Source organism: Larus michahellis, chromosome 10, assembly GCF_964199755.1.
Source record: "Larus michahellis chromosome 10, bLarMic1.1, whole genome shotgun sequence".
Lineage (NCBI taxonomy): Eukaryota > Metazoa > Chordata > Aves > Charadriiformes > Laridae > Larus > Larus michahellis.
This window is the reverse complement of record NC_133905.1, coordinates 16,085,356-16,110,354: the sequence shown is the minus strand read 5'-3', so window position 1 is coordinate 16,110,354 and position 24,999 is coordinate 16,085,356. Positions and strand designations below refer to the sequence as shown.

Genomic DNA, 24,999 nt, shown 5'->3' with positions numbered 1-24,999 from the left:
CTTCCCATGCCTGTCCCCGTGCATCCCCCGGGCCGGCACCGCGGAACCGCGCGCCTCTCCCCCCCGCCGTCCCGCTCCCGGTCCCGGCCCCGGCCCGGGGGGCGCGGCCGCCCCGCCCCTCCCGCGGGGGGTGGAGCCAGGGTGCGAGGACGCCCCGCCCCGCCCCGCGGCCCCGCCCCGCCCCGCGCGCAACCTGAGCGCGGGAGCGGCGCCAGGGCCCCGCCTCGGCTGGCGGCGGGCAGCGGCGCGGCGGGGCTCGGTTCGGCTCGGCTCGGCTCGGCTCCTGAGGGCTGGCTGGCGGTGCGGCCGGCGCCGCCAATGAAGGCAGCGGCGGGCGGCGGCGGGGCCGCGGCCGGGTGAGGCGGCGGCGGCGGCGGCGGCGGTGGTGCGGTGCGCGGAGCGGGCGTCCCGGCGGAGCCCGCGCCCTCCCCCAAGATGACATCGCAGGGCAGGTTCAAGAAGGACAAAGAGATCATCGCCGACTACGAGGCGCAGGTCAAAGGTGCGGAGCGGGGCGGCGGCGCTGCGGGGCGGGCGGCGGTGCCCGCCTTTGTGTGCGGGGCGGGCGGGGCGCGGGGCCGGGCCGGTACCGGGCAGCTCCCCCCGCGTCCGCCCCTCCGCGGGCACCGGGCGGGCGGTGGCGCGGCGCGGGGGGAGCACCGGCCGCGGGAGCCCCCCCCCCTCCCACGCCCAGGCGCTGCGGATCCCCGCGGTGTGCGGGGCTGTGCGGAGGGACCCGCGCCCACCTGGGCACCGGCTGCGGCCCCAGCGGCCGGGGCTCGGAGCGAGGGAGGGAGTGAGGTCGGGAGCGCTGCCGGCGCCCCTGGAGATGGGCTGAGGCTGAAGCGCTTTAGGAATGGCAGCTGCAGGGAAAACGCGTTATTTCAGCGTTTTTGCGAAGGAGGCACATCGGTCCTGCAGGGCTTATGTAAGGAACTTCGCCGGGCCCCGCGGTTCCGGGGACAGACCCCTGGTTACGCAAGTGCAGCCTGGCAGGATGGAGACCTCTCAAGCAGACGCCTTATCTCTAAATATTAGAGAAGGATATAATTAAAGGTTGTGTCTGTTGAGACCACTAAGCGTCAAATATCAGGCTCCAAATTAATTTTTATTGCAGTTAGACTTATTATGGAAAAGTTGGTACCCTCTGAAACATCACAAATGTCTGCAGTCCAGTGAGAGACTGAGTGTGTGCGGCCAGGTAGAAAAAATTAGTCTGTGTAGCCATCTCTCTATTACAAAAATAGAATTTTTAGTATCAGTAGCAAACTGTATTAACTGATATTTTTGGGTAAGTTCAGTTTGTAAATCTACTCATTATTGCACGAATTCCTAATTCTGTTAGTTGATGACAATTCCTTTTCCCACTTTCAGCTCGAGGATACTTAACTGCCTACTTAATCCCTTTGCAGCAGGTTGCCCCCTTCGAGTCCCCCTGCTATTATATAAAATTGGCTCCCATCTCCCTCTGGTTGGTTGTTTCATGTGGGTATGCGTTCACCATTTTGTTATGTTTAAGTCTCTGGTTAGGACAGGGTTAATTAAAAATACAAAGTATCTTTTCTGCAAATTAACCTGTGAATGTGCAAACTAAACCAGCTTTGCTGTTTTCTGTAGAGGTCACTTAGCGTGTTGGATCTTGAGCTGAGCTGAGGGATGTGGTATCCGCACACGCAGCGCTGTGAAAAGTAGCTGCTGAAATGCTGCAGTGCAATGCCAGATGGAAGGATTTTGGGGAAGGGGCCGTCTGTTGATTTTGTGCCATTGTTTACTTTCTTGCATTTCAGCCTTTTGTAGTTGGCTTTGAAGAGTGATGTAACAGTCACAACATGCTCTGCTCAGTGCCAATTACCTTTCTGCTCGTGTGTAATTTGGACAAATTGATGTTATTGCACCCTGCAGTTAAGCAGATGAAATATTCTTTTAGCCTGTGGTATTGTTCTGTTTTATGGGAGGGGATTTGCATGTATTCATGGAAACTGTCCCACGTTTCCGTGTTGTTCTCGAAGATGTCCTGGGCAGGTGGTTCCCGGTGCTGGGGCCTGCGGGGGTAGCTGGGGGCAGGAATGGGTCTGATCTCTCCAAAAGCTTTGCTGCAGACATTTCCAGTGTTTTTTCTTCTTGTTGTTTGTAACTGGAATACTCGTTTGCCGTGATCGTTCTTGGCCCGGCTTCTGTAGCCTCATGGTTTCCATATGTTAGCCAGTTAACGCTGGGGTTATGTATAAGGGTGTTTTATTGCACCACAGCGATCACGTTTTGGGCCGCTTTTCTGGGCAGCTGTAACACAGACAGCGTTTGCTGATGAGACGTTAAGAATTTAGTTGTTACCATTCTGTGCCTAATTATACCTCCAGAAATGTCCATTTTCTGATTTTGCGTGCTCGGCCTGTATTTTCATCTGAATAAAGGTTAATTTGGATGTGCTCAGGCTTTAACTGCACCTGAGGCTTGGGGCGATGTGGGACGAGTCAGCTGCCTGCTGCCTTCGAGATGGTGGCAGCTCCGTCCCTGAGAGACACCATGTCCCTCGCAGGACCAAGGTGGTCTTGGGGTGACCTCGGTGGGGTGAAGGAGCTCCGGTGCTTGCGGATCCCTCCTGACAGCGGTCACCCTCGCCATCACCTCCGTGTGGGGACTGGGGTGGCTCTGGCCTTCCCATGCTGTTGAAGTGTTGGAGGAGGATAAAGATTGGAGTCCTGAGGAGTCACTGTGGAGGTCTGGTGTAGCCTGTGTTTCGCCATGAAGTAGGGGCAGTGGAGCAAAATGTGACAGGCTGGAAGGTTCAGTGAAGCATCACTGGTTGGTCGTTAGGTTAGCAGGGCCCCGAGGAGGACAGGCCGCTGAGGATGCTCTGCGGAGGGAACAAGGCTTTTACTTTGATTCACTGTGTACGGCCTGTGCAAACGCAACAGATCTGTGTGTCGTCAATGTCAGCAAAACCCAACGTGAGGGAGGGTTTGTCATCAGCCAAACCTTCTCCCGAGGCTGTGACGGTGACCATAAACACCCACCTCCGCTTCTGTTCCCCTTCCCCGAGGCCTGATCTCTCTTGCCTCGGCCGAGGGACTTCATGTAGGCCACCTCGTTATCCCTGATACCCTGTTCATTTCCTTCAGGGATTTAGCCATTATTCTATTCCTATCTAAACCCCTGCTTCCCTGGTGAAGACAGATGCCCAAATCTCCAGAGAAAGACTAAAATGGAAAAGAAATAGGGAGGAAGAAAAGGGTGAGTGGTGGCAAGGGAGACTAATGAACAAAATGTTGGTGCAGAAGGGCTGACATAAGAAGATGATAAAAGATGAAAATGTGAAGAAGCAATGCTTTGTTATGGAGGATGGGTCTGAAATCTGAACACAGCACGGTGGTCCCCATGGTGTGGTCAAGAAACTAGGAGGGAGAAAGGTGCGAAATCTGCGTGTGAACTTGGGAATACATCAGCATGGATGGAAATTAAAGTAATTCACAGTAGGGGTGCGTTTAAAATGCATTTAAAGGATGGATGTCATAGAGGATTGGAAGTTGTAAGGGTGCTGCCCACTGTCGTCGGCCAGGCAGCCTGGAAGGTGTGAGGTGTCAGCCAGCGCCTGGGGCTCCTGTGAGGCACTAACCATCCAGCAGCGCCTGAACTGCGGACAAACCCCTCGGCTGCCCAGGTATTACTAGAGGAGCCTGACAGGCAACTGGGAATAACATGGTGGGAAGAAAAAAAAAATGTTGCTTAGACTGATTTTTAGGAGAGTTCTGCTGAAAGCCTCCGTGCTGAGGCTGTTGGGAGCAGAGCAGGGGCCCTGCGTGCTTCGGGGACAGGGGGAGGGGAGTCCTGCCCTGACCCCCTCTGCTCTGGGGGGCTGCGGCCTCGGCGGAAAAAATCGATGAGCCTGCACTTTGTGTGGGGAGCTTGATTGGCATAAGTGGAGTTTAACTGGTGAATAATCTTTGTGCACAGGGGTGATTTATCAGCCATAATGACTCTGTATCTTCATTCCCTCCCTGGAGAGTTGTCTGCTTTTCTCATGGTGGGAAGGAGTGATGCTGAACGTGCGTTGAGAAGATAGAGGATGTGGGCGAGGTGCACGGGTCTGTGTGTGTGCCGCCGGCTGCACGCATTGCCGGGGTGTTGTAGAGAGGGATGGCGGGGCTGATAGCCAGGGCACGGTTACATGGTGGTGGTAGTGATGCCTGAGGCTTTGGGTCGGTGTCACCCCGTTTTTAGGCGTGGGAACACCTGATCGTGTCTGCCTGTGGCTGCTGCAGGCTGGCCATCCTCGCAGCGCTCCGCAGCGTTTGCCATCTGCCCCTGTGTGGGGACCTCTCTCTGTGACCTCTCCTCGGCACAGCCACCGCTGACAGGCGTCTTCCACGGTGTGGTCCCTCCTTTCAGTTGTTGTGCCGTGGCTCCGGCCTTTCCTTCTGCTGCTGACCTGCATCCTTCTGTAGCTGTCGGGAGAGGAGAGGGCTGGCCCCAGGATTGGCAGCAGATGCTCCCTTGACGGTACCAGAAAGAAAATACCAAGGATGCTTTTTAGGAGGCAGGCTTTCTTATTTGTCCCTCTTAGATTTGCAGACAGGAATGGTTGCATTAAAAATAAATGCCAATAAAGATATGGCTGCATATTTACAAGTGCCACATTAAAGCTACTTGGGGAATACAGAATACAGTAGATCCTTAGATGCACTATTTAAAGCAAGTGTTTTCAGACGTACAATTTTAATTGGTCTGTCTGGCCAGAAAGATAAATAAATGTCTCTTCCTCATTACTGTTGAATGCATGATTTGTTGCTTTAATGCAGCAAAACTAACCAGTTTTAATTATGTAGATGCAACTGACTATGGTACAGCATTGTAAATCTTGCAGAAAATTGGGCATCCTGTTGATTGCCTGCTCAATTTTGTATTGCTTCCTGAAGGTTTTCTTTAACCCAGGAAAAATTCAGGTCATCGTATGATCTATTTGGTTATTGTTGGCAGGAAGACTGCTGTGAATCAATAGCATCTTCTTCTGTCGTATGGCTGGCAGGTGAAAAGCATCCCTGGTGATCCTGAAGACGATAGTCTTTAAATGGTGCATCTGGCTGCATAGTGGTAAAGGGATGATTTCTTGCACTTCTAGGACTCTTAGTTGCTGTGTAAATTGTTAATAGAACTAGAGTTTTGATGGATTTAGCAGATAAAAACATTAAAAAGTCTTGCAAACCTGGGGCCAAAGAAAACCAATGTATTTTTTCCCATTTTTGTAGGAGAACTGCAGCTTAGGTTAATTTATCATTCCTTGTTAGCTTCATTTTACTTGTCCTATTGCAGTAGCTGTATCCCTTCTTTTATGCCTATTCTCATTTCCTACCTATTGCACTCTTTCCACTTTGCTCAGTAAATTTTGGGAAAATTCCTGTACCAAATGGTTTTCTGGGATTATGGCTTGCTCAGGAGGGAAGTTTGGCTCACAGTTGGAGGAGGCGTCAAGGCTTGAAGCATGACAACCTTTTTAATAAAATGGTTCTGTGCAAAAGAGAAGAGAGGTCCCGTCCCTTTGGGTGAGCTGGTAGGAAACTGCTAAATATTAATCACAGAAACAGATACAAAATTTCCATTGGCTTAATTGTCTTGCTTAGCAAAATGTGGGGAAGTGTGACCTGAGGGCCAGCTGGCGTGCCTTGGCGTAGCTCCATTGGTTTTGTGGAGTCATCTGCAGGAGATAGCAGATCCTGATGAATCTAGTTGCTACTGTGAGACTTAGAAATACCGCTCAGCGTTGCTCTGTAGTTGGTTGACTCCTGTATAGATTTATTTGTTGTTATCTCCCGCTTATCCTCTGTGTTTCCTCAGTGGGGTCTGATAGCGTGGTCCTGGCAGATGGGTTTTACATGAGACCTCTGCGTGTGGGGACTGGGAGGGCCATGTGCAGAGAATAGCAGGGAACTGTATATGTGATTCATGATAAAGATTAATTGGCAGTCTCTAATGGAAACAAATTGAGTCTATCAGCGAGGTTTCCTGCAAAGCTCAAGTCCCGGGCGCTTTGGCGGAGGCTGGGATGGTTCAACTGAGTCAGCAGGCTCCTGCATACGACTGACCATCAGTGGCTCCGTACAGGTGCTGGTGGGATGGACCTTCCTAAAATGCCTTGGATTCGGGCCTCCTCTGCAGTCAGAGGGGAGAAGGAACAGCCGGCTCACAGTGACTGGTTAGAAGTGTGTGTACCTGTGTGCTTGGATGCTTTGCTCTGGGTCAGACACAGCCAGTGCATGGTCCAATGCTCTCGCCGCCAGCTCTGCGTGCCCAGGGCAGGAGTGTGGGTACGGCACCAGGTGCTGCCTCCCTGGGGCCGGACGGTTGGCCTCGCAGCGCTGGTGCAGGCAGTGGAAGTGGAGTGTGCCAGGGCACCATGGCTGCTATTTCTTGTCAAGATATCGCTAAAACCAAAGACTTTCTAGGTGCATGGCCTCATTTAGATGGGGAGCTGGATGGGGGCCTGAAAGCCCGTGTGCTGCATGTGCTGGCCTTCTAGCAGAATGTGGGGCTGTGTAGAGCGGTCGACACACTGGAGGGATGGGATGCCATCCGGAGGGACCCGGGCAGGCTGGAGAGGTGGGCCCGTGCCAACCCCATGAAGTTCAACAAGGCCAAGCGCGAGGTCCTGCACCTGGGTCATGGCTGTCCCAAGCACATATCCAGGCTGGGTGGAGAATGGCTGGAGAGCAGCCCTGAGGAGAAGGACCTGGGGGTGCTGGTGGATGAGAAGCTCAACATGAGCTGGCAATGTGCGCTGGCAGCCCAGAAACCCCCTGCATACCCTGGGCTGCATCCCCAGCAGCGTGGGCAGCAGGAGGGACTCTGGATCAGGGAGGGGAGACATGGGATGAGGGGGAATGGTTTTAAACTGGAAGAGGGGAGATTTAGATGAGATCTCAGGAAGAAATTCTCTGCTGTGAGGGTGGTGAGCCCCTGGCCCAGGTTGCCCAGAGAAGCTGTGGCTGCCCCATCCCTGGAGGGGTTCAAGGCCAGGTTGGACGGGGCTTGGAGCAGCCTGGTCTGGTGGGAGGTGTCCCTGCCCAGGGCAGGGGGTGGCACTGGGTGGGCTTTAAGTTCCCTTCCCACCCAAACCATTCTATATGAGTTTAAAAAAAAAAAAAAAAAAGACAGGTGAAATCACTAAAGTGTTTTTTCCTTAAAACACACAGCTCTGGCTCCAGCTGAAGCTGTTTAAGCAAACATGGCAGAGTGGAGGTGCATCTGGCAGGATAAGCAGAGAAGCATTTCTTTCCTTCTCAAGATGAAGAAGCTGGCAAAGAGAGCAGCCAAGGGATAAGCTGTGAACCTTTTGCAGGACTTCTTTTTGCCGGGTCCAGGTCCCCAGCTTCTACTGCCAGGTAGGGCTTTGTCTCCTGGCACCTGGTGGTGTACCTACACAGCCAGATCACGGGTGTGGGAGCTGATGTCCTGGGGCAGAGCCTGTGCTTCCCCTGGGGAGGCTGCAGGCCCAGCACTCAGACTTTGGTTCAGATATCTTTCATTAAGGTGACTTTCCTCTAATGCCTTAAAAAATGAAATCCAGCAGTGTTTGGAAGTGCATGGTGTTGAAGAGGCCTCCTTTGGGCTTTGCTTTGGAGGCCTGCTTTGTGTCCTGGAACTCCTGCCCAGGACTCGGGGACTTGTGGAGGGACCAGGAGTGAGTGAGCTGAGGCACCCTGCCCTGGTGTCTGCTGAGAGCTGACGGCTGCATTTCAACAGAAAAGAGAGGTATTTTGATCCTTGTAAGCCCAGCTGTTTTCTTTTCTGATAGCTGGCAGGTACCTGGGTGCAGCAGGCATTATTTATCAATCTACCCTTCTTCCTGGTAATGGTAAAAACCTCTTACAACGCTTATTCATGGCCTGTAGCTAGTCCTGGTTCCAGGTGAAGAGTTTTAAGGGCTGTAAGAGTGCAGCACCAAATGTGCTTCAGGTGCTTAACAGATATTTATAAGCCTCTGCGAGGTGTAATATTTTAAGTTCTGTGTGCACAGTTCCAGCACCTGACAGGACCAGGATTTACTTTCCCCTTCTGCTGGCCCATTGAAGGTGAGGGAAAACCCTCCCCCTTGAGCTCTTAAATTTTCTCTTGCCTGAATTTGGCTTTGTTTCAGTAGCTGTTTGTCAAGCTACCACCCACGGCAGCAACAGCAATCACCTCCTGAAACGCATTTGCCGACTTCAGAGGCATTCATTCATACTCCTGCCAGGCGGCTGGCGGCAGCGGTTCGGGCGGGTGGTGCCTGGCGTCAGGCTCGGGGCTGGAGAGGGGCACAGCGGCGTGCGCAGTCGTGTCCCTCGTGCCGCTCTGCAGAAAGAAGTGACATAAAGTTATCTGCCCTTTCGTACAACCTGGGTGGCTGTTTAATCCCACCTGTTGATTTAAGCCCAGGAGGCTTCTGCTGAGCTGGCAGCAAACCTTCCTCTTTGAAAACATGAATATTTCTTACTAGTAACTATTGTGTTGTGTGTGCCCCACCTCTGTGTATTTTATTGGTATGTATCATAGCAGCAAGGGAGGACATAGAAATGAGTAAATAGCATGATCCCACCCAGTGGCTTGTAATAATAGTTTGTACCTGTCACTGATGACCTCTTTAGGGCTTCCAGTCCTCACCCGGTGCTCCTGCTTTGTGCCTGCAGTTGTTGGATGCACTTTTAAGCTGTTCACGTCTCCAAGAGCCTGATTCATAAACTTTTCTCTGAAAAACTGGCCTGAAATGACTTATTTTGGTGTCCCTTTTCTCACCTCTGAAGACAGCTGCAGTGGTTTGGGAAGAGGCAGCTGCTGAGCAGTGTATTGCAACATGCAATTTTAGGAAAGAAATAAAGACGACTATCGAAATAGGATTACTGAGGGAGTTTACGTAGCTGTAGTATGATTCCCTGGGCTGGGACCGAGTCAGCGTAATAGGGCTGATGTGCTTCTCACTGCCACAGTGCTGTGGGATTGTTTAATGACCGTGAACGGTCAGCAGCTTGGTTTTAGAGTTCATGTGAAAAATGGCACCATCAACAGCACAGCAGCCCTCGCATGCCAGGCTGGGGAATATACAGCCTTGTTATTTATCCCAGTGTTGTCATTACTCATCAATGAGGAGGCAGCTGTTAGGATCCTGTCCATGGCAGGGAGGGAGAGGTTTTAAATCATCCTCTTTGTTTTAAATCATCCCCTTTGTGTGAAATCATCCTCTTTACTTTAAATCTTCCCCTTTGTTTTAGTAACTAAGATATGTAAAAAGGTGTGGTGTTGTAATTCCCATGTGGAAATTGGTGCTTCCGTCCTAGCCTCTTCTAGAAGGTGGGTCCCCGGATTTAGCTCTGTGGGCGCAGCCTGGTCAGAGGGGAGCGACAGCAGTGCCTCTGGGCTGGTCTTCCCCTGGTTGTTGGGACGTGGCTGTGGAGTGCTGTGTCTGTCCATCTGCATTGGCATGAGTTCTCTGGTTTGGGAAGCCCTGGCCTGGGAGGGACTGGGAGGACCAGGGAGCTGGAAACTGGGAGAAGGCTGCGGCTGCGAGATTCTCTTGCTTACACATCCTGCCCTGTTGAGCTGCAGGACAGCAGCAACGTGCCTCCCTGAATGACAGAACTGTTTCTGTTCACTTCACTGGTGGCCCTCCCTGACTGCTGAAACCAAGCTGACATGCAGGGGAGGTTCTCCATGAAGACATTTGGTGCTGCAGGCAGCTAGTCTGGGAGCTTCAGAAAAGAATTTGCATTATTGTCTATCACTCTTCTTTCCTTTGGAGTTGACGAATAGCTTTGAAGGTGGTGTGGGGGGGAAGTTTTACTTCCCTTTTTCACAGTCACATGTGGCAAGGGACTGCAGTCGCTCTAATGCATCTTGCATCTCAAAGTAGCTCTAAAATATTGCTCTGTCTTGTAGCAGTGGCAAGTGTGCAGGAAAGCTCAGTAATTTTCAGTTAGAATGGCTATAGAGCTAAATAGTCTACAGTCTCTTGCTTGTGTCTGTATCAGATGAGAGGAGAGCAGGTTGCTCCTTAGGTGAGCATCCCTGATTTTTTAGCTCTTTCCCTCCTGGCCTCTGAGCCTCAGTGGCCTGTCTATAAAACAGATCGAGAAGAGGGGTTGCAGCTCTCTGGGTGGATGCTAATCCTGCTGCTCTTGGGAACACTCAGGGCTACAGCCCTCCAGGGTGAGGATTTTGTCCATGTGTCTCTTGCTTTGGTTATTATCCAGATAGCGAAGGTAACTGTAGTAATTAGGTGAGGCTCAGTGCTGTTTTACTATCTTGCTTGTATTGTAAGAGTAAATATTTAACAAGAAATCAGGATACAAACCCATGTAAGTGACCAGAGATCAGGAGATGGAGGTCTGGTTCAGTGATTCCCATTAAGGGAAAAGGGAGCCCTGTTTTCCACTGCCCTTCTCTGTCTGTTGGACCAGCTTCACCTCTTGAGGTCCAACTTTGTGGAACAGTATCATGAATTGGAGGACCACAGCAGAAGTCTCTATCACAGACTCCGTGAAACAGTGGCTTCCTCTTTACCATGAAAGAGCCCTAGAGATTGTTTTTGGGTTTTTTTAGATGTTGTAGCGTTGATGAGCTTTGTTTGTTTGAACAGTTATTTGTGGTCTTGAGGCTATTCTGTGGTGTGGTTAGAGACTGAGGTGATGTTCTGCTCCTTGGAACGACTTGTTTAGAGAAGATGGCCTGAAGAACAGATTTCTTAGCTCCGGATCATCAGATAGATAGAAAATTGTTGCACACACACACAAGGCCAGCAACCCAAAATTATTTATCAGATGCACTGATTAATCAATAATTGTGTCATGGTAATAAAACCCCTTGCTATGCAAAGCTATGTAATGGCTTTAAATAAACTGTTTTTTGGGAAGAAGTCTGCATCTCAGTCTTCCCCTCCCTTATTTTTTTACTTCATGGAAATTTAACTCTGACACTATAATTTAATCACTGAGTTTGTAGAAGAACTCATAAAAGCGTAAGAACTGGAGATCAAACTATTGGTGTGGCAGTCTAAAGCTTTTGTGTTGGCAAATTTAAGATTTTCTTTGTGTGGAAAAAATGTTAATTGGTATTTGGGAAGAGCCTAAATGATGTTTCATTCAAGATAGCTTGTTAGTGTTTGAAATTTTAAAGGTACAGACTTTTATCTGATCTGGAGAGAAAAAAAGTCCAGCTGTCACTTTACAGCATTGTCAGTGTAGCAGGACTGGAGCTGGAAGAGAGCTGAAGATTGGAGTTGCATTGTGAGACTGGGATGATCAGGAGGCAAAGCCTCGTGCAGACGAGTCCTGTTTGGGAGCGTAGCTCGGGGCTGGGAATGCAGCGCGGACCGGAGGCTGTAACTCAGGACAAGGCGGAATCGGTGCTGTTGGGCTTTTTGTGAACTGCGTTGTGCCCTTAATGGGAAGTGATGCACTAAAGCTGTATGATAATATCGAAAGACACTGTTTAGCTGGTCAGTTAGTGAAGGAAGACATACTGTCTGCAAGATTACCCTGCCAAGAACAGCGAGTATATTTAGCTTTTTCTTAAACTCCCCATTTTCTGTTCTGGTTTGCCCTCAAAAGCTGATTAGTTACTCCAGATTTATGCTGGTGTTGCAGCCTGTGACCCATGGCCATTGTGGAGTTGTGTCTCTGGACCTTGTGAGCCAGATGGGGATGTCATCTGGCATCTCCAGAATGATGCTATGGACCACTTATCAGCGGTGACCTCCACTGGAAGGAGATATGCCGTTAGTTGATGAAGATGTATTGGACCTTCTAAGAAAATGTTATTGTAGGCAGCTGTTTTCACCCCTCTGTTATTTGGGAGGACGTGTAACTCCTTTGGAGGGACAGCATGCCCCAAATGACCGTTAAGAGGTGGGAAAGTCATGCTCTGGCCAAAAGATAGAGAATTTTGAAAATATGACTTAGCTGCTGTCAAACATGGCGCTGTGGGTTTGAAGCAAGCCCTCCTGAATGGGTGGGATGTCTCCCATCGACTGTGGTGTGTGGTGCTTCATCCCCTTGAGATCATGTACCAGAACCCCTGCCTGCAGGAGGGATCACGCCGTGTACGTTGCAAGGTTAGGAAAAAGTCACGCTGAATCCTTCCCCTTGCTTTTCATAGTGCAGTGACCGAAGCCTGTCTGCATCCACCTCTCCAAAACGGGTGGTGGTCAGAGGTCTGGCGAAGGTCTTGTCCTCTGCTATGTCCCTTCCTGTAGGTAAAAGACCTTGTTGGTTGTCGTATTGAGTACTTCAGCAGTAAAGTAGTGTACAAGAGGGTACTAATTGCTTACTGGAAGTTATTTCTATGTTGCTGCTCAATAGGGTTACTTCTGCCACGTATAGCTTGGAATATGGTGGTGTGTCTGTACTTTGCAGTATTGCCTAATGATTGTTTCTTTTTGGAGATGGGCATATTGTCAAAAGGGCTGAGTACTTTCACAGTCAATATTATGTACAGTTAAGCATGCTGAGGTCAGCACAACTGAATATCATGCTTCAGGGTGGAATGTGATTGCTGGAGAGATCAGAAAACAATTTCTATCCCCGTGTACAGCATTACACAATTGGCTGGATACATTATAGTTTCCCCTGCAGCATCAAAGCAATGCTCTGAGAGAGGCCACTGGATTAAGTAACACTGGCATTTCTGTAAATACCCATGTAATAGTTTCAAAATGTTTAAGAGTATTTATGATTTTATTTTCCCAGCGCTTCCAAGAGGCAGGCAGTAGCGTTCTGCTGTTTTGGCTGATGGGGAGATGCAGAGTCAATCTCGTGCAGGAGGCTGTTAGTCAGGAGTAGGAACAGAAATCAGGTTCTTAAACTTGGCGTCTTGCACGAGGACCAGAACTGCCTGTGCACCAGCCCTTTGCTTCGGTCGGACGTGTCTGTGCTGCCGCGGCAGTTGGGTAGCGTGTGTGCTGCGTGATTCTGCTTTCACCATCTGTGAAACGTGGTTGCTTCGTGAGGTCTAGAAAACCGTCTGATGGGCTGATGTGGGGCGATAAGTCACACTGAGGTCCCTGGCTGCCACTTGCCTGTTTGCTTGACTCAGCTGCCGCTTCCTGTTTTCAAGTGAGGTTGTTGCTCCTCGGGGCAGGCGAGGTGTTCCTCTGCTGGTGGTGCAGAAGTAAGTGGATCTTCACCACCATGGTGCAAGTAGTGCTTAACTTCACATTTTAGAGATGTACGGCAGCTCCAGGAGAGAGCAGTCTGCAGTCTGAGATTACATCCATCGCGGGTAGGAAAATGTGAGTTATTCAGGTGTTGTACAGAAATACTGGTAACTTGGGACAGCTAGCCTTGCTCTGCGATGGAAACTAGTTCATTTCACACCTTAGGGAACGGAACTGTGTTTTTTGGATAGGGCTTGGTCTGCACATCAGCCAGAGTGAGATGGAGAAGATGGACTTACTGTACAGGTCATTCTGCAGCAAAGAGCTTGTACGTGCGCTTTGGAGGTGTGAAGGTCTGCGTACGTTCAGTGTTGCCCCCAGAGGTGTCTGTAAGACAGACATCCCAGGCTCTTTGAAATGACTCCAACAGTCACATACAGAAACTCTGCAAGATTAACCTTTTATTTTGCCAGATTTTCCTTTAACCTTTATTTTACTCTCCACTGAATACAGCCAGTGTTTTGTAGGGACTGTCGTACTGCCCTATCCTTTTCCCCCATGAAGGTGAATGGAACTTCCGCTGTCGTAATAAATGAAACTGGAAATCAGGATCTCCACTGTAATTGTATTTTTTGGGTAGCTCAGGAAAAACCTGAGGAGGTGTGGCAAAAACTGAACAAAAATAAATAGCAGTGTTGAACTAGTTTTACTTGGAGCTTATCAAGTAAATTGGGAAGCAGGATCTCAGCAGCAGGTTCTTCGAAACCATTTTTTGTTTCTTTTAACATCCCCGCTTGATGGCATTCTGAGTGATTCACGTTTTTCAAAGCAGTTTTTCCTGCACAGTGCTTCTGTCTGTGCTCTTGATCTACTCTTGCTAAAATCCCTAAAGAAACAATAAGCAAACATACTGTAAGTGAAAATGTCATATTATGAACCACTGAGAGTGAAACCATAACAAAAAGAGTACTCGTAGTTATTGTTCTTGCGGGATGGCAGTTTGAGATATGCTGCTGGAACAACAATAATCTGTTTCATGTAAGAGGTCAGCTCCAAACCAAGGGTGAGTGGGAAGAAGAGGAAAAAGAAATGCACATTGTTTGCCTCTCCTAATCATACGGCATGTTCCTGTACACCTCTTGGATTGTGCTGTTGATGTAGTTGCCTACTGCTTTACAAGGGCTTTTCGAGTGCGGTGAGATGGCATCTGTGTCAGATGGGAGAGGAACGTATAGCAGATGGTGTACCTCTCCTGAGGCGCTGGGCGGAAGGAGATAATTTTGCAGGTCACAAAACCGGAGAATAACTTCTTCAGAATTAAGCTTTCATTGGGGATTTAAAAAAATAAAACTTCAAGAACCTTTTTTGGAAACTACTTCACACAGATAGATATGAACGTTTGTTTGCTGTTTTCCATTTCCAGATCCAAATGTATTCCCAGTTGCCTCCCCATAACGCTGGGGCTCTGACAGCTCGTGGCAAATGTAATTTTTTACTCTAGAACCGATGTAGTGTGTCCAGTTAGCTGTGTGTCTTCTGCAGCCAAACACAGCGTAGCTCGGGGTGCTGTGGCTCTGTGGAAAGGTGGGGAGCAGTGGATGTGCCTGGGGTATCTCCTTGATGTTGGAAGGGACAACAGGGACCCAGGTCTGCACTCCTGACTCCTGTGCCAGGCTTGAGAGTGGAGCAGTGCTGAGGCTTTGAGTGGTGAGGCTTCTTCATCTGGAGAAGGGGGTGGTTGGCGCTGTCTCTCTTGAGGAGTGGGTGACACCTGAGAGATTGCACGAGGAGGGGTAGTGTTTTGAGGGTTTCAGGCAGTGTATTAAAGATGAGGCACACCAGCAGAACTGGCTCTTTGGTTTGAATGTGGTGACACGGGACCCTCATCTATCAGCCGTAGCATGCTCCCGTTGTGGAGGTAATCCAGCTGCTCTGACAGTTTGCACAAAACGGCAGTGATAAGCTCCATGAGACAGCAGCAGTTTGTCACAGGGATAGTCACAGGTCTTCTCCTGAGGAGTCCCGCGACTGAATGAGCCAGATGCGAGCCCTGTTGGTTCCCAGTGTGAGGAGTCTCATCAGCATGCCAAGAATTCCTGTGGAGGCTGGTCACGTTGTCACTGTTGAGTGTTTGCTGCAGTGTCCTTGTCCATGGTGTACCTCACAATGACAATAAAAAAGACATTTATAGCCACCAAACTAACTACTGAACCTGCAGAAATTCACGGTGGCAATATGCCTTTGAAAGAAAGAAAAAATCCTCAGTGACCTCTTCCTTAGCTTTTTGGGGGGTCTTTATCGGATGCATGTGTCCAGGGCTCGCTGGAAAGACCTTAACTCCTTGCCCCCAGTAGCATCTTTGTGTGCAGACTCTCAAGTCTCCCAGTAGTTTAACTATTCCTTGTAAGCCCGCCATGCAGATGACTCGCCAAGATGGAAGGGCCGCTGATCGTTGCAGGTTCTGAATTGTCAAGATGTTTGCTGTAGCTCCGGTTCCAACTTGAGCAGCACCAGACACCTGGGAGGTGGAAGAAGCTTTGCTTTCTTCTGGAACCACCCTGACAGTGCTGCTGGTTTTTCCTGTTCTCCTACGTGGCATCATTAGGCCCGTCTCAGGATGAAACCATTCATGTATCGTTGGTAGCACTTCCATCATTCTCCTCCGCTTTTGTCCCTCTCGTAAAACCCGTTCAGTGTTGCGCACTGTGGGAGCTCAGTGCTCTTTAATTGTTGTTTGTCATCGTGGGAATTGCTTGTTCTAAAACCAATTACAACCTGACAAAACTGATCTGCCTTATTTACAAATACATCCATCTGGTTGTGGACTGTCTGATATCACTGCCAGAATAATATCAGGCCTTTATTGCTGCTGCTGAGTTACTGAAGGGTTCCCCTGCCGGCATTGTCTGGAGCCACATGATGGCTTACTGCACGTGTGTTTGCATGCGTGTTCTTTGTAGGACAGAGGGAATTAATGTTTAAAGTAACAAATCCTATGTAAACTGAATAGAGATGAAATATTAGAGTGCTGTATCTTGTCACCGGCCAGCGCGGAGCCTCACGGCATGTTTGGAGCACACAGTATGACGGAGGATGCTAATGCAGCGGCTGCTCTGGGCGCCAGTGCCCGGTGTGTCAGGCACCACCGCAAGCGGGTGAGTGAGCTCTTGGCCGTGCTTGGCTGGGGACAAAGTGCAGCTGCAGCTGTTGGTGTCAGGAGGAGCAGGCACGTGTGTGTGCAAGAGCTGGGAAGCTGAGACACCCGAACTGTTTGGAAGATACCGCTTTGGTGTGTATTCTGTGCCTTTTGGCTGTTGCAACAGCTGTGGGAACCAGGATTGCTCCACCTGGGGAGAGTCTGTTTGATGCCTCATCTTCCAGAAACTCCCTTGATAATTGAGGTAGGACTAGATTCCTCCTTGGATGCTGCAGTCTCCTGCTAGGTTTGATGTAGAAAATAGGCAAGAGAAGCAGGCAGGCGCCTGGGGTGCGAGATTCCTATTTCTGTGTGTGTTCCTGGAAATCAGTTTTGAAAAGGAGAAAAATGAATGACTGGTATCATGTCATTGGAACTTAAGACCCATCACAACTGGTAGCCAGAACTGTTTCAGACTATTTTCATTTTTCTATGAGTGTTGAGTTATAGCTTAAAAAAGATCTGAGGCATTATGAATCAGTGCTGATTTCACCTTCAGGCTAATAGTTCAAAGCTGAATATAGTGAATTTTAGAAGCATTCTCTCAAAGCCTATATTCCTTGTTTACTACGTGTGTTACCCGCAAAGGATGGAAAATAGTCATAGGTATGTAAACAAACTTAGCATGAGGAAAACAGGGAAGAGTTGCCCCCTAAAGTAAGTAATTAAAATTAGCATGGCTAGGTTTTGACATATAACTGGAGGTGAGTTAGTCATTATGAATAATACACAGGATAAATTCAGGCCTATTTTTGTTTGCGATTTATCTAGGAATGAACTTTAACTCTTATATTTATAAATAATCACTCAGTTATTGCTGGCTGGCTGAAAAACTGAAAATTCATAAATTGCTATGAACTGGAAGTACAGAGTACTGCAATCTGCATATGAAAACCTGTGTTTACACAAATCTAAGTTGTGGTTGGGTTTTTTTTTTTCAATTCCTCGTCGCCATAGTAACTGAACATTTTCTGTGACGGTGAGCTGGTCTTGCAGTGTGAGTGCGAGATAGGACACTTCCATTTTGCCTCCAGGGGCTGAGAAGGTGGACCAGATTGTCGGGGTGCCTGGTGCCTGCTGGTCCCTTGCCATGAGCCGTGAGAATCGGGTGCGTGGAGTCAAAGGGGTATTTGGTAGCTCTGCAGCGAGCTGAACCCAAACCCTCCTCATCGAGGGCTGGTGCCTGGGTCTGTCTTTCCAGCTGACTGGCCAATTAAAGGTCTGTTTGAGAAAATACATTCCTGCCATCATTTTGTGGCAGAAATGCACTGCAGTGTGGTCCAGGCCGGGCAGTGGCATGTGTGGGGTGGATGGCTCAGCGGTTGCTGCCCCACAGTGCTGCTGACTCCTCTCCTGGCCTGATGGCCCTGGCCCCGTGGCTCTGGCCTGCTCCGTGCTCCCCGGCTCGCTTTTCAGTAGCGTGGGGTCGCTCTGTAGGTCCTTAGTGGCTGTATATCCAAAACCGTGGAGAACTGCCCCAAGCCACGAGTGTCATGGTATTGGCCAGCAGAGTCTGTGGCTCCGAGTGACTGGGTCAGCAGTTTTGGTGACAGATGTTCCCCAAATGGGTCGGAGCTCTCATGCCCATGGCAGCTGCTGGAGCGGGACAGGGACGGCCGCTGTGCCTGCTCCTGTGCTGCGCTGCCCCGTGCCAGCAATAACCATGGAATCACGGAATTCCGTCAAATAACGATGGTCTTTGAACTCTCTGTTGTAGCTCACGTCTTTAGTGCCATATGAACATAGGCTTTTGGGGTTGGGCTTTTTGAAATTGGTAACTGCCATCGTGCTGAAACTGGTGTTTGTGTAACATCCCGTGGTTTCCCCACCATTCTCGAGCAGGGCCTGTTTCCTGCCGCTGCCTGGGCTGTTAACAGAGTTGTAGTAAGAAATTTTCTGAAATTCACTAGAGACAAATAACAACCCTTTGATTTCCTCTCCCCTCCCCTTTTTCCTCCTGTTTAACAGGCTGTAGTTTATTGCTGAAAAATGCAGATATGATGCTCCATGGGGAAAAATATTTATTTGACAAAATGGTTAATGTAAATACATGTAGTTTACAGTTCTTAGCGAGGGCTTGCTGGTAATGTGTTGGCAGGGGTATGTCCCGCAGTCCCCCAGCCTCTCCTTTGGTCCTTATAAATACCGATCCAATGAGGACGTGCCACTGGGTGCAGCGGAGAGCCGAGAGCAGGAGGAGGAAATGCAGAGAGAAAGCACAATAGCGATGCAAAAAGAGAACTCGCATCCTCCCTTGTAACATGTGCTTTCCGCATGCAGCAGGGCTCAGCCCTTCTGGCCTCTCCGGCTGCGTTTTCTGTTCCTTCTCTCTTACAAGAATTGGTGCCAAAGTGGGGGAGTCTGGCGGGCGGGGTGGGTGACACTGAGGTCGTTATGAAGATTCCAGCTGATGTCCCGTTCCTCGGTGGCTGATCCGCATGCGTTGGCTCCGGCTGCGTCCCCACCACCCTGCCAGCCAGCATCTCTGCCTGCGTCTCCTCCAGGAGCGTGGAGATGCTCGAAGGAGGCGGAGGTTGCACATTGCTATTAGCACGGGGAATTGATTTTGTTCACTGGTTTTAAATCTGAATAGAAAATCATGCTTCCGTGATGGTGAGCTTTTCCTTAAAACATAATTGTATCTCTGTATAATACAGCTGTGCTTCATCCAGCAGTTAATAAAATATCCTAGCTGGAGGCAACTTGTTGGGCGTAATTTATGTGTAAAGGGATCTTGTGACACTTTCTGGTGGGAGACGGGGAGAGAAAATAAGCCATTTAACACTTAACAGTAAAATTGTTAGGATAAAACCTATATATTTTTAAAAAGTTCATTTGCTCATAATTATTAATGAAATCTATGGATAAATTTACTTCAGTATTTGCACATCGCTTAGTTTAGACAATAAAACAGGACTGGACAACTCTGCTACCTTGGTTTATTTAGTTTCAGTGTTGGTTTGAGTCAAAGGCTCCTAAGTTAAAGGGAGATTTTTCACTGAATTAAATAGTTTGGAATTAATCCCAAATAAGATATAGTCACATAACATATAGACTGATGTTATTTCAGGGAAATAATATGTAACCTTCCACCTTTTCGCTGAAGTGATAGTATTTTTATTAACAATTTACATTTAAAAAACTTTGAATAAAAGTATAAATCTCAGTTTTGTTCTTAAAATTACTTTACCAGTGTTGTTAGAAAAATGAGATTATTTGCAAAGGCCTCAGATGTTTTCTTTCATGCACTCTGCCTCCCTGGTTGATCTGTCCCTAGCCTGCTGCCTTCCTCAGCTTCAGCATATTCTACTTAATTAGTTCCCTAAAGGCCATTATGTGTGATTTTTCCCAAAAAGGAAACGAGCACAAGGCCATCACAATGATAAAGGCCTTGAGAGCTCTGGCTGCTGCTTTGTATGCTCAGCTGAATGAGAAATACCCGTCCTCCGTCTGAGAGGTGGCATATACGACTCTGGGGAGAAGTTTCATGTTTATGTCACAAAAATATCATTAGCGGTACCCTTTTTTTACTAGTAACTGTGATTTTTGGGGTGTTTGTAGGGGGAGTTTTGCAGACTGCCAGCTCCCCAACACTGCCGCTCTCCTGTATCCTTGGATCTCGTTGGCAGCGTTGGTACCTCTGACAGATGCTCATCGAGTCTTGATAAAAGCCTGCCGTGCCAGCAGATCTGACATCCTCCCCGGTTACTCTGTTAACTGGTTCTGATTAGACTGCTTTTTCCCCAGTATTTAAGCTAAATACTTTTTTTTTTTTGTGAAAGGAAGCTGACTTGTTCACGTGTTTCCCTCGGCGCTTGTGAAGACCAGCCGACCTCGCACAACAGCCCCTCGTGCGGGGAAGACTGTTACCGTGTCCCCTCTGGTCCTGTCTGTCCCAGGCTGAGCAAAACTTCCCTCTTGAAAGGAACCCATGACATCGGAGCTGCGGTTCCACTGTACTTTACTTGTACCACTTGGGTACCCGATGGATCCAAGCTAAACCTGTTCTAACTCTCCTGTAAATCAGACTGACATCTGTACTGCCATGTGCTAAACTGAGGAGACATTCTTTGTAAAACCCAATAGTTACATGGGCTAAAGTGTTAATACTTTGCTTAGCAAAGAATTAGAAGGTGGTATAAATCTCTCTTTATACCTGTTATTATCCTGTGAATGAGAAGGGGAAATGTGAATTGCTTTTTCTGGACCTGATGGGTCGGTTTCAGTGTGATGGATGATGGGTGACGCTTTCACAACCCATCATCCATGGAGGGGCACAAATGGAAAAGCAGCAGTGCCGTGGCTCGTCAGCATATGCATTTATCATATTGTTTAAGACAGCCTCATTAGCTGCATTGGCTGTTGTGCTCTGCGTGCTGTGGTGACTTTGTAATAAGTGATACATGGCCTGGCCTCAGCAACTGGAAATTACATTATAAAGAAAAACTATTAGCTCTTAGACTAAGCCTGAACTTGAGTAGAAGGGGCAGCACAGGGAAGCACCAAAGCTCTAAGGAGAAAATTGCTTTGGAGAAATCATGGAACTTTAAGAAAAGTCCAGTTGTATCCTAGGTGAGGAAAGCAATCTTTATGGCAGTCCTCCACCTGAAATATTTGACTAATGCTTTCGAGGAAGTTGCTGTGTGTTCTGAAGTGAGAGTGGTCGATAGACCAGACGGTTGTGCTGCCGTTCAGAGGGACCTTGACAGGCGGGAGAGACGGGCAACAGGAGTCTTGTGAGGTTCACCAAAGGGAAGCGCCAAGTCCAGCCCCAGGCACCAACATGGGCTGGGGACCCACCAGCTGGAAGACAGCTCTTCGGGGAGGGACCTGGGGGTCCTAGTGGACAAGAGGTTGAACGTGAGCTGACACGACAAAGCATGTGAGCCTTGTGACAAAGCAGGCCAGCAGCAGCCTGGCTATGTTAAGGTCTTTTCCAGCAGGTCAAGGGATGTGATTGCAAACCTAGTGAGATAGATCTGGAGTGCTGGGTCCAGTGCTGGCCTCCCCAGGACAAAGGACACATGGACACACTGGAGCAAGTACAGCACAGGGCCATGACGATGGCCGAAGGGCTGGGGCATCTGCCAGTGGTATCCACTAAAAGGACAAGAGGCAGTGGGCAGAAGTTGAAACGCAAATTCTGTTCAAACATACGGTAAAATGTGGTGTGGTGTGTTTTTTTTTTTTTTTATTATAGATGATGATCTAACACTAGAGTAGGTTCCTCAGAGGAGTTGGGAAGTCTCCATCCTTGGCTGGGCTGGTGGAGGGTCTCCAGAATTCCAGGCTAGCCTCAGCTGTTTGGTCATTCTGGAGGTCCATGAGGTGCTCCCAGCAAGGACTTGTCAGTCTAAATGGTTGCTTGATTTCCCCTCAGCCTTCCTCCCTCTGAAGATTTCTAGTGGATTTCCCCCTGATCCTGCGGCTCCTCGGTCACCACACCACCTCCCCGCAGCCGAGCCCTGGCTTTGGCTTCCCTGTCTTGGTGCTGAGCCACGACCAGCTCTGCCAGAGTTGGTAAAAACAGACGCCTTGGGTCATCCGGGTCCTTCTATTTGGGTATTGTGACACTTGCACAGCAGCCATACGTCCCTCTGGGCAGCCCTCTCTGGTGTTTGATCATCGCTTAAAAACAACCACTCAAGAAGCTTCCCTGGAGAAGGAGCTGCAGTGTCCTGCTGGGGGCTCTGGTTCTTCCCCTAAGCAATGGGTTGGCGTGGATGGATGTCAGCTTCCTCTGGCCTGCTTCACCAGTCTAGGTGAGACAGGTCAAAATTCTGTTAATAAGCAGCTGTGAAATGTTTTAATGCAGCTTGGAGAAGAACTCATGCTTGGGGGGGGGATGGAATCCATCCACCAAGAGTATCTTTTAATGTAATAAAACCAGAAGCATTAAATCTCTGAATAAACAAGCTTTAAGCTACAAAATTGGTTAAATATGTGTGTAGGACTATAGGTGGATCTCCCTGTGTAGCAGAAAGCTGTATTTATGCCTTATTTATGCCCACTGCTGAAAATCAGTTGTTCTTTCCTAGAGAAAATAACTATAGATTACAAATGTAAAACATATGGAAGTTGATTCCCTGCTTGCGGGTTTAAAGCCCGATTGAAACGGCGAGTGCAAACCAGTCTGCTCAGATCCGGGCTCTAACTCGTGCCCTTGCAGTTTTGCAGTGGGAGGTGTGTTCTCAGGCGATGGTGTTGGAGCTGGAGCCCTGTGGGGAGCGGAAGGGGCTCGGGGAAGGCAAGTGCTGGATTTAGGTGTCGGGTGTTGGGGGGAAGTGTTTGGGGACGGAGGAGAGCTCATGTTACATACCTGCGTCACAGAGACAGAAACAGGGAGTGCCATCTAAGAGTGTTTCAGCCTCTAATAAATTTAGTAATTACGGTCTGACTAAAAAAACCCTGACAGATGAACTTGAATCTTTTTTTCCATCCTGCTTCTAGCTAATTTGGCTGCACCATGTTTATAATTCTTTTCAACATGAGATATGCCTAGACAGTGCAAATATGAAGGCTGTGTGTGTGGATTTGAATTTTTTTGTCTTTTTTTTCAAAAGATGGGGAAATAGCCCTTTTCGATTCATTATATTGTTATGTGTAACAAACTTCTTAAAGCGCGCTAATAAAATAATAGTGGTCTGGACTCTGGCTGGATTTAAAATGTTTCACATAATTCACTAATGTCTTTCCCGTCATGACGCCAGAACGTCTGTCGTGACTTTGGGGAGGTGGCAAATGCGATTTGAAGAGAATTCTGAACTGCTGTTTCTTTTAAGCAGGAGCTTACTTCTTAACTTGTGGAGCTTCCTACCATTGCTAAGGCGGCACTTTAAATGTTTCTTCTTGTTCTTGCGTGCCATTAAATCCAGTTAGTATGCTGGAGGTCCCTCTAAATAGTGCTGTGTGAAGCTATTCGGTTTAATAAAGTTTAATGGAAATTAAAAAAGTTAAATGCTCGCTGAGGGTAGTGTGCAGGACTTGCTGTGCCGCGTGGCGATGGAGCGGTGTGCTGTGGAGCACAGCCCGCGCTGTCGCGTTTGGTGGCCGTGCCTGAGCTGCTTCCAGCAGTGCCTGGCCCTGCAGGGACCTGCTGTGCGCTGGCACCGAGCTCTGTGTGCTCATGAGCGGGGCAGGACAGCGAGAGTTAATGACAGAGATCTGTATGAGTACAGCCTTCCCTTTTCTTCCTCTTGTTGGCAATATCTTCTTCTTGGTAGCGTCTTTGTCTTCCTTCTCTTGATAATATCTTCTTCCTCTTCTTGGTAGTATCGTGTATCTTTAATAATACAGATTCCTATAGAATTTTGCTAAGAGAAACCCAGTCATTCTTTGGCCGTGGTAGGATCATGCTTTACACAAAAAAACGCCGTTCTTCATTCCAGAGTAACTCCTGGCTCTTGCAGTGGGGATGAGCTGTCCTCCCTGTCCCTTTGTCAGTGTTCAGTGGGTGCCCTTTTACCGCAGCGGGTGTCGTGAACAAGAACTGTCAGCGCTGGTAAAACGTAGCGGTTTGTCCTATTTTGCATATATTAGCATGCACTAATTATTCGTAGGGATAATTACCCTTTACCAATTCACGTTAATTTAGATTGCTTTTGAAAAGCAATCAAGAGGAGCAGGGAATGATAATACATCAAAGTGAATGAGGCTACGGCACAAAAGAAATATGGTGCGTTTTTACGTAAGAGACCATGTCAAGTCACTGTCAGCTTTTTCCTTCAAATTGCAATTATTTGAACTCAGTTTAATGGTTGGTGCTAAAGGCCATCTGTTACATGTGCTTCCCACCCCAAAAGTCCATTTGTGCTCTTCATCTCACTCACGTATCCCTTCAACAAGGAAAACCATTATCTTATGGGGCGACAGTATGAAAATGGACAAAAAGAGGTGCTAGGTCATTCTGCCATTAGAAAGTCGCTTGCCCGGCCCTGAACAGGTAGGTTTAAATTCTCAAGTGCTTCATTACCTGTCGGGGAGTATCTGAAGATTCGGAATACAAGAGATTCCTGCCTGCCCTCGGCCCCGGCGGTGGGCGCTGAAGCCTCCTCTTTCCCCAAACCAGCGCGTCCCTTCCGTGAGGGTGCAAATGAGCAGGTTTTGACAGTACAGACAGATCTGGTGTTTGTTTCGAGCGTCACACATCTCTGCGGTGCTGCTAAACGTTACTGTCTCGAGATCACCATTGGTCTTTCCTGACTTGGAACTAGGCAATGAAGATGAAAAACCTAGTGTCACATGAAATGCGTGGCCTAAAAATACTAAGTTTTTTTGCTTGGGGTTGCAGTGGGAAAATGCTGCTCTGAAAGGCAACTGTGATGTGATGAAATAACAGTGCCTTGGTAGGCAAAGATACTGAGTGAGTAATCCTTAGAGAAGGGCAGGAAACATCGAGATGGTGTTGAGGTCAGAGGACAGAATGGGCAGTGGGGTGCAGACGGAGGCGTCAGTGGTCGTATGCCTATTGGAAGAGCAGAATAATGACCTTATATCGGTTTGGTGCTCACTATGCTTCAGCAGTTTAAACCTTGTTTTCTCAATGCAGTGAGATAAATCTCTTCTGTTTTTTCCCAATGAGCTTGAAACTGCTCCTGCGCATGGTTGCTGCCAGTGTTTGACCAGCTGGCGCTGCCCTGCAGGAGCAGCCCGATAGCTTCCAGTGATACTGGTCAATATTGACTGTTCG

The 24,999-nt window shown here is 48.6% G+C and overlaps 1 protein-coding gene across 3 annotated transcripts in view; it reads left to right on the top strand.

The window, feature by feature from the left end:
- The first annotated feature begins 301 nt into the window (after positions 1-301).
- Positions 302-24,999, top strand: part of SRGAP3 (SLIT-ROBO Rho GTPase activating protein 3) — a 119,930-nt gene continuing 95,232 nt past the window's right edge. For all 3 annotated transcript variants that reach the window (XM_074602431.1, XM_074602432.1, XM_074602430.1), the window contains exon 1: positions 302-502. In XM_074602431.1, the coding sequence (XP_074458532.1) occupies positions 436-502 (67 nt within the window). In that variant the 5' untranslated portion in view covers positions 302-435. The remainder of the gene's footprint in view (positions 503-24,999) is intronic.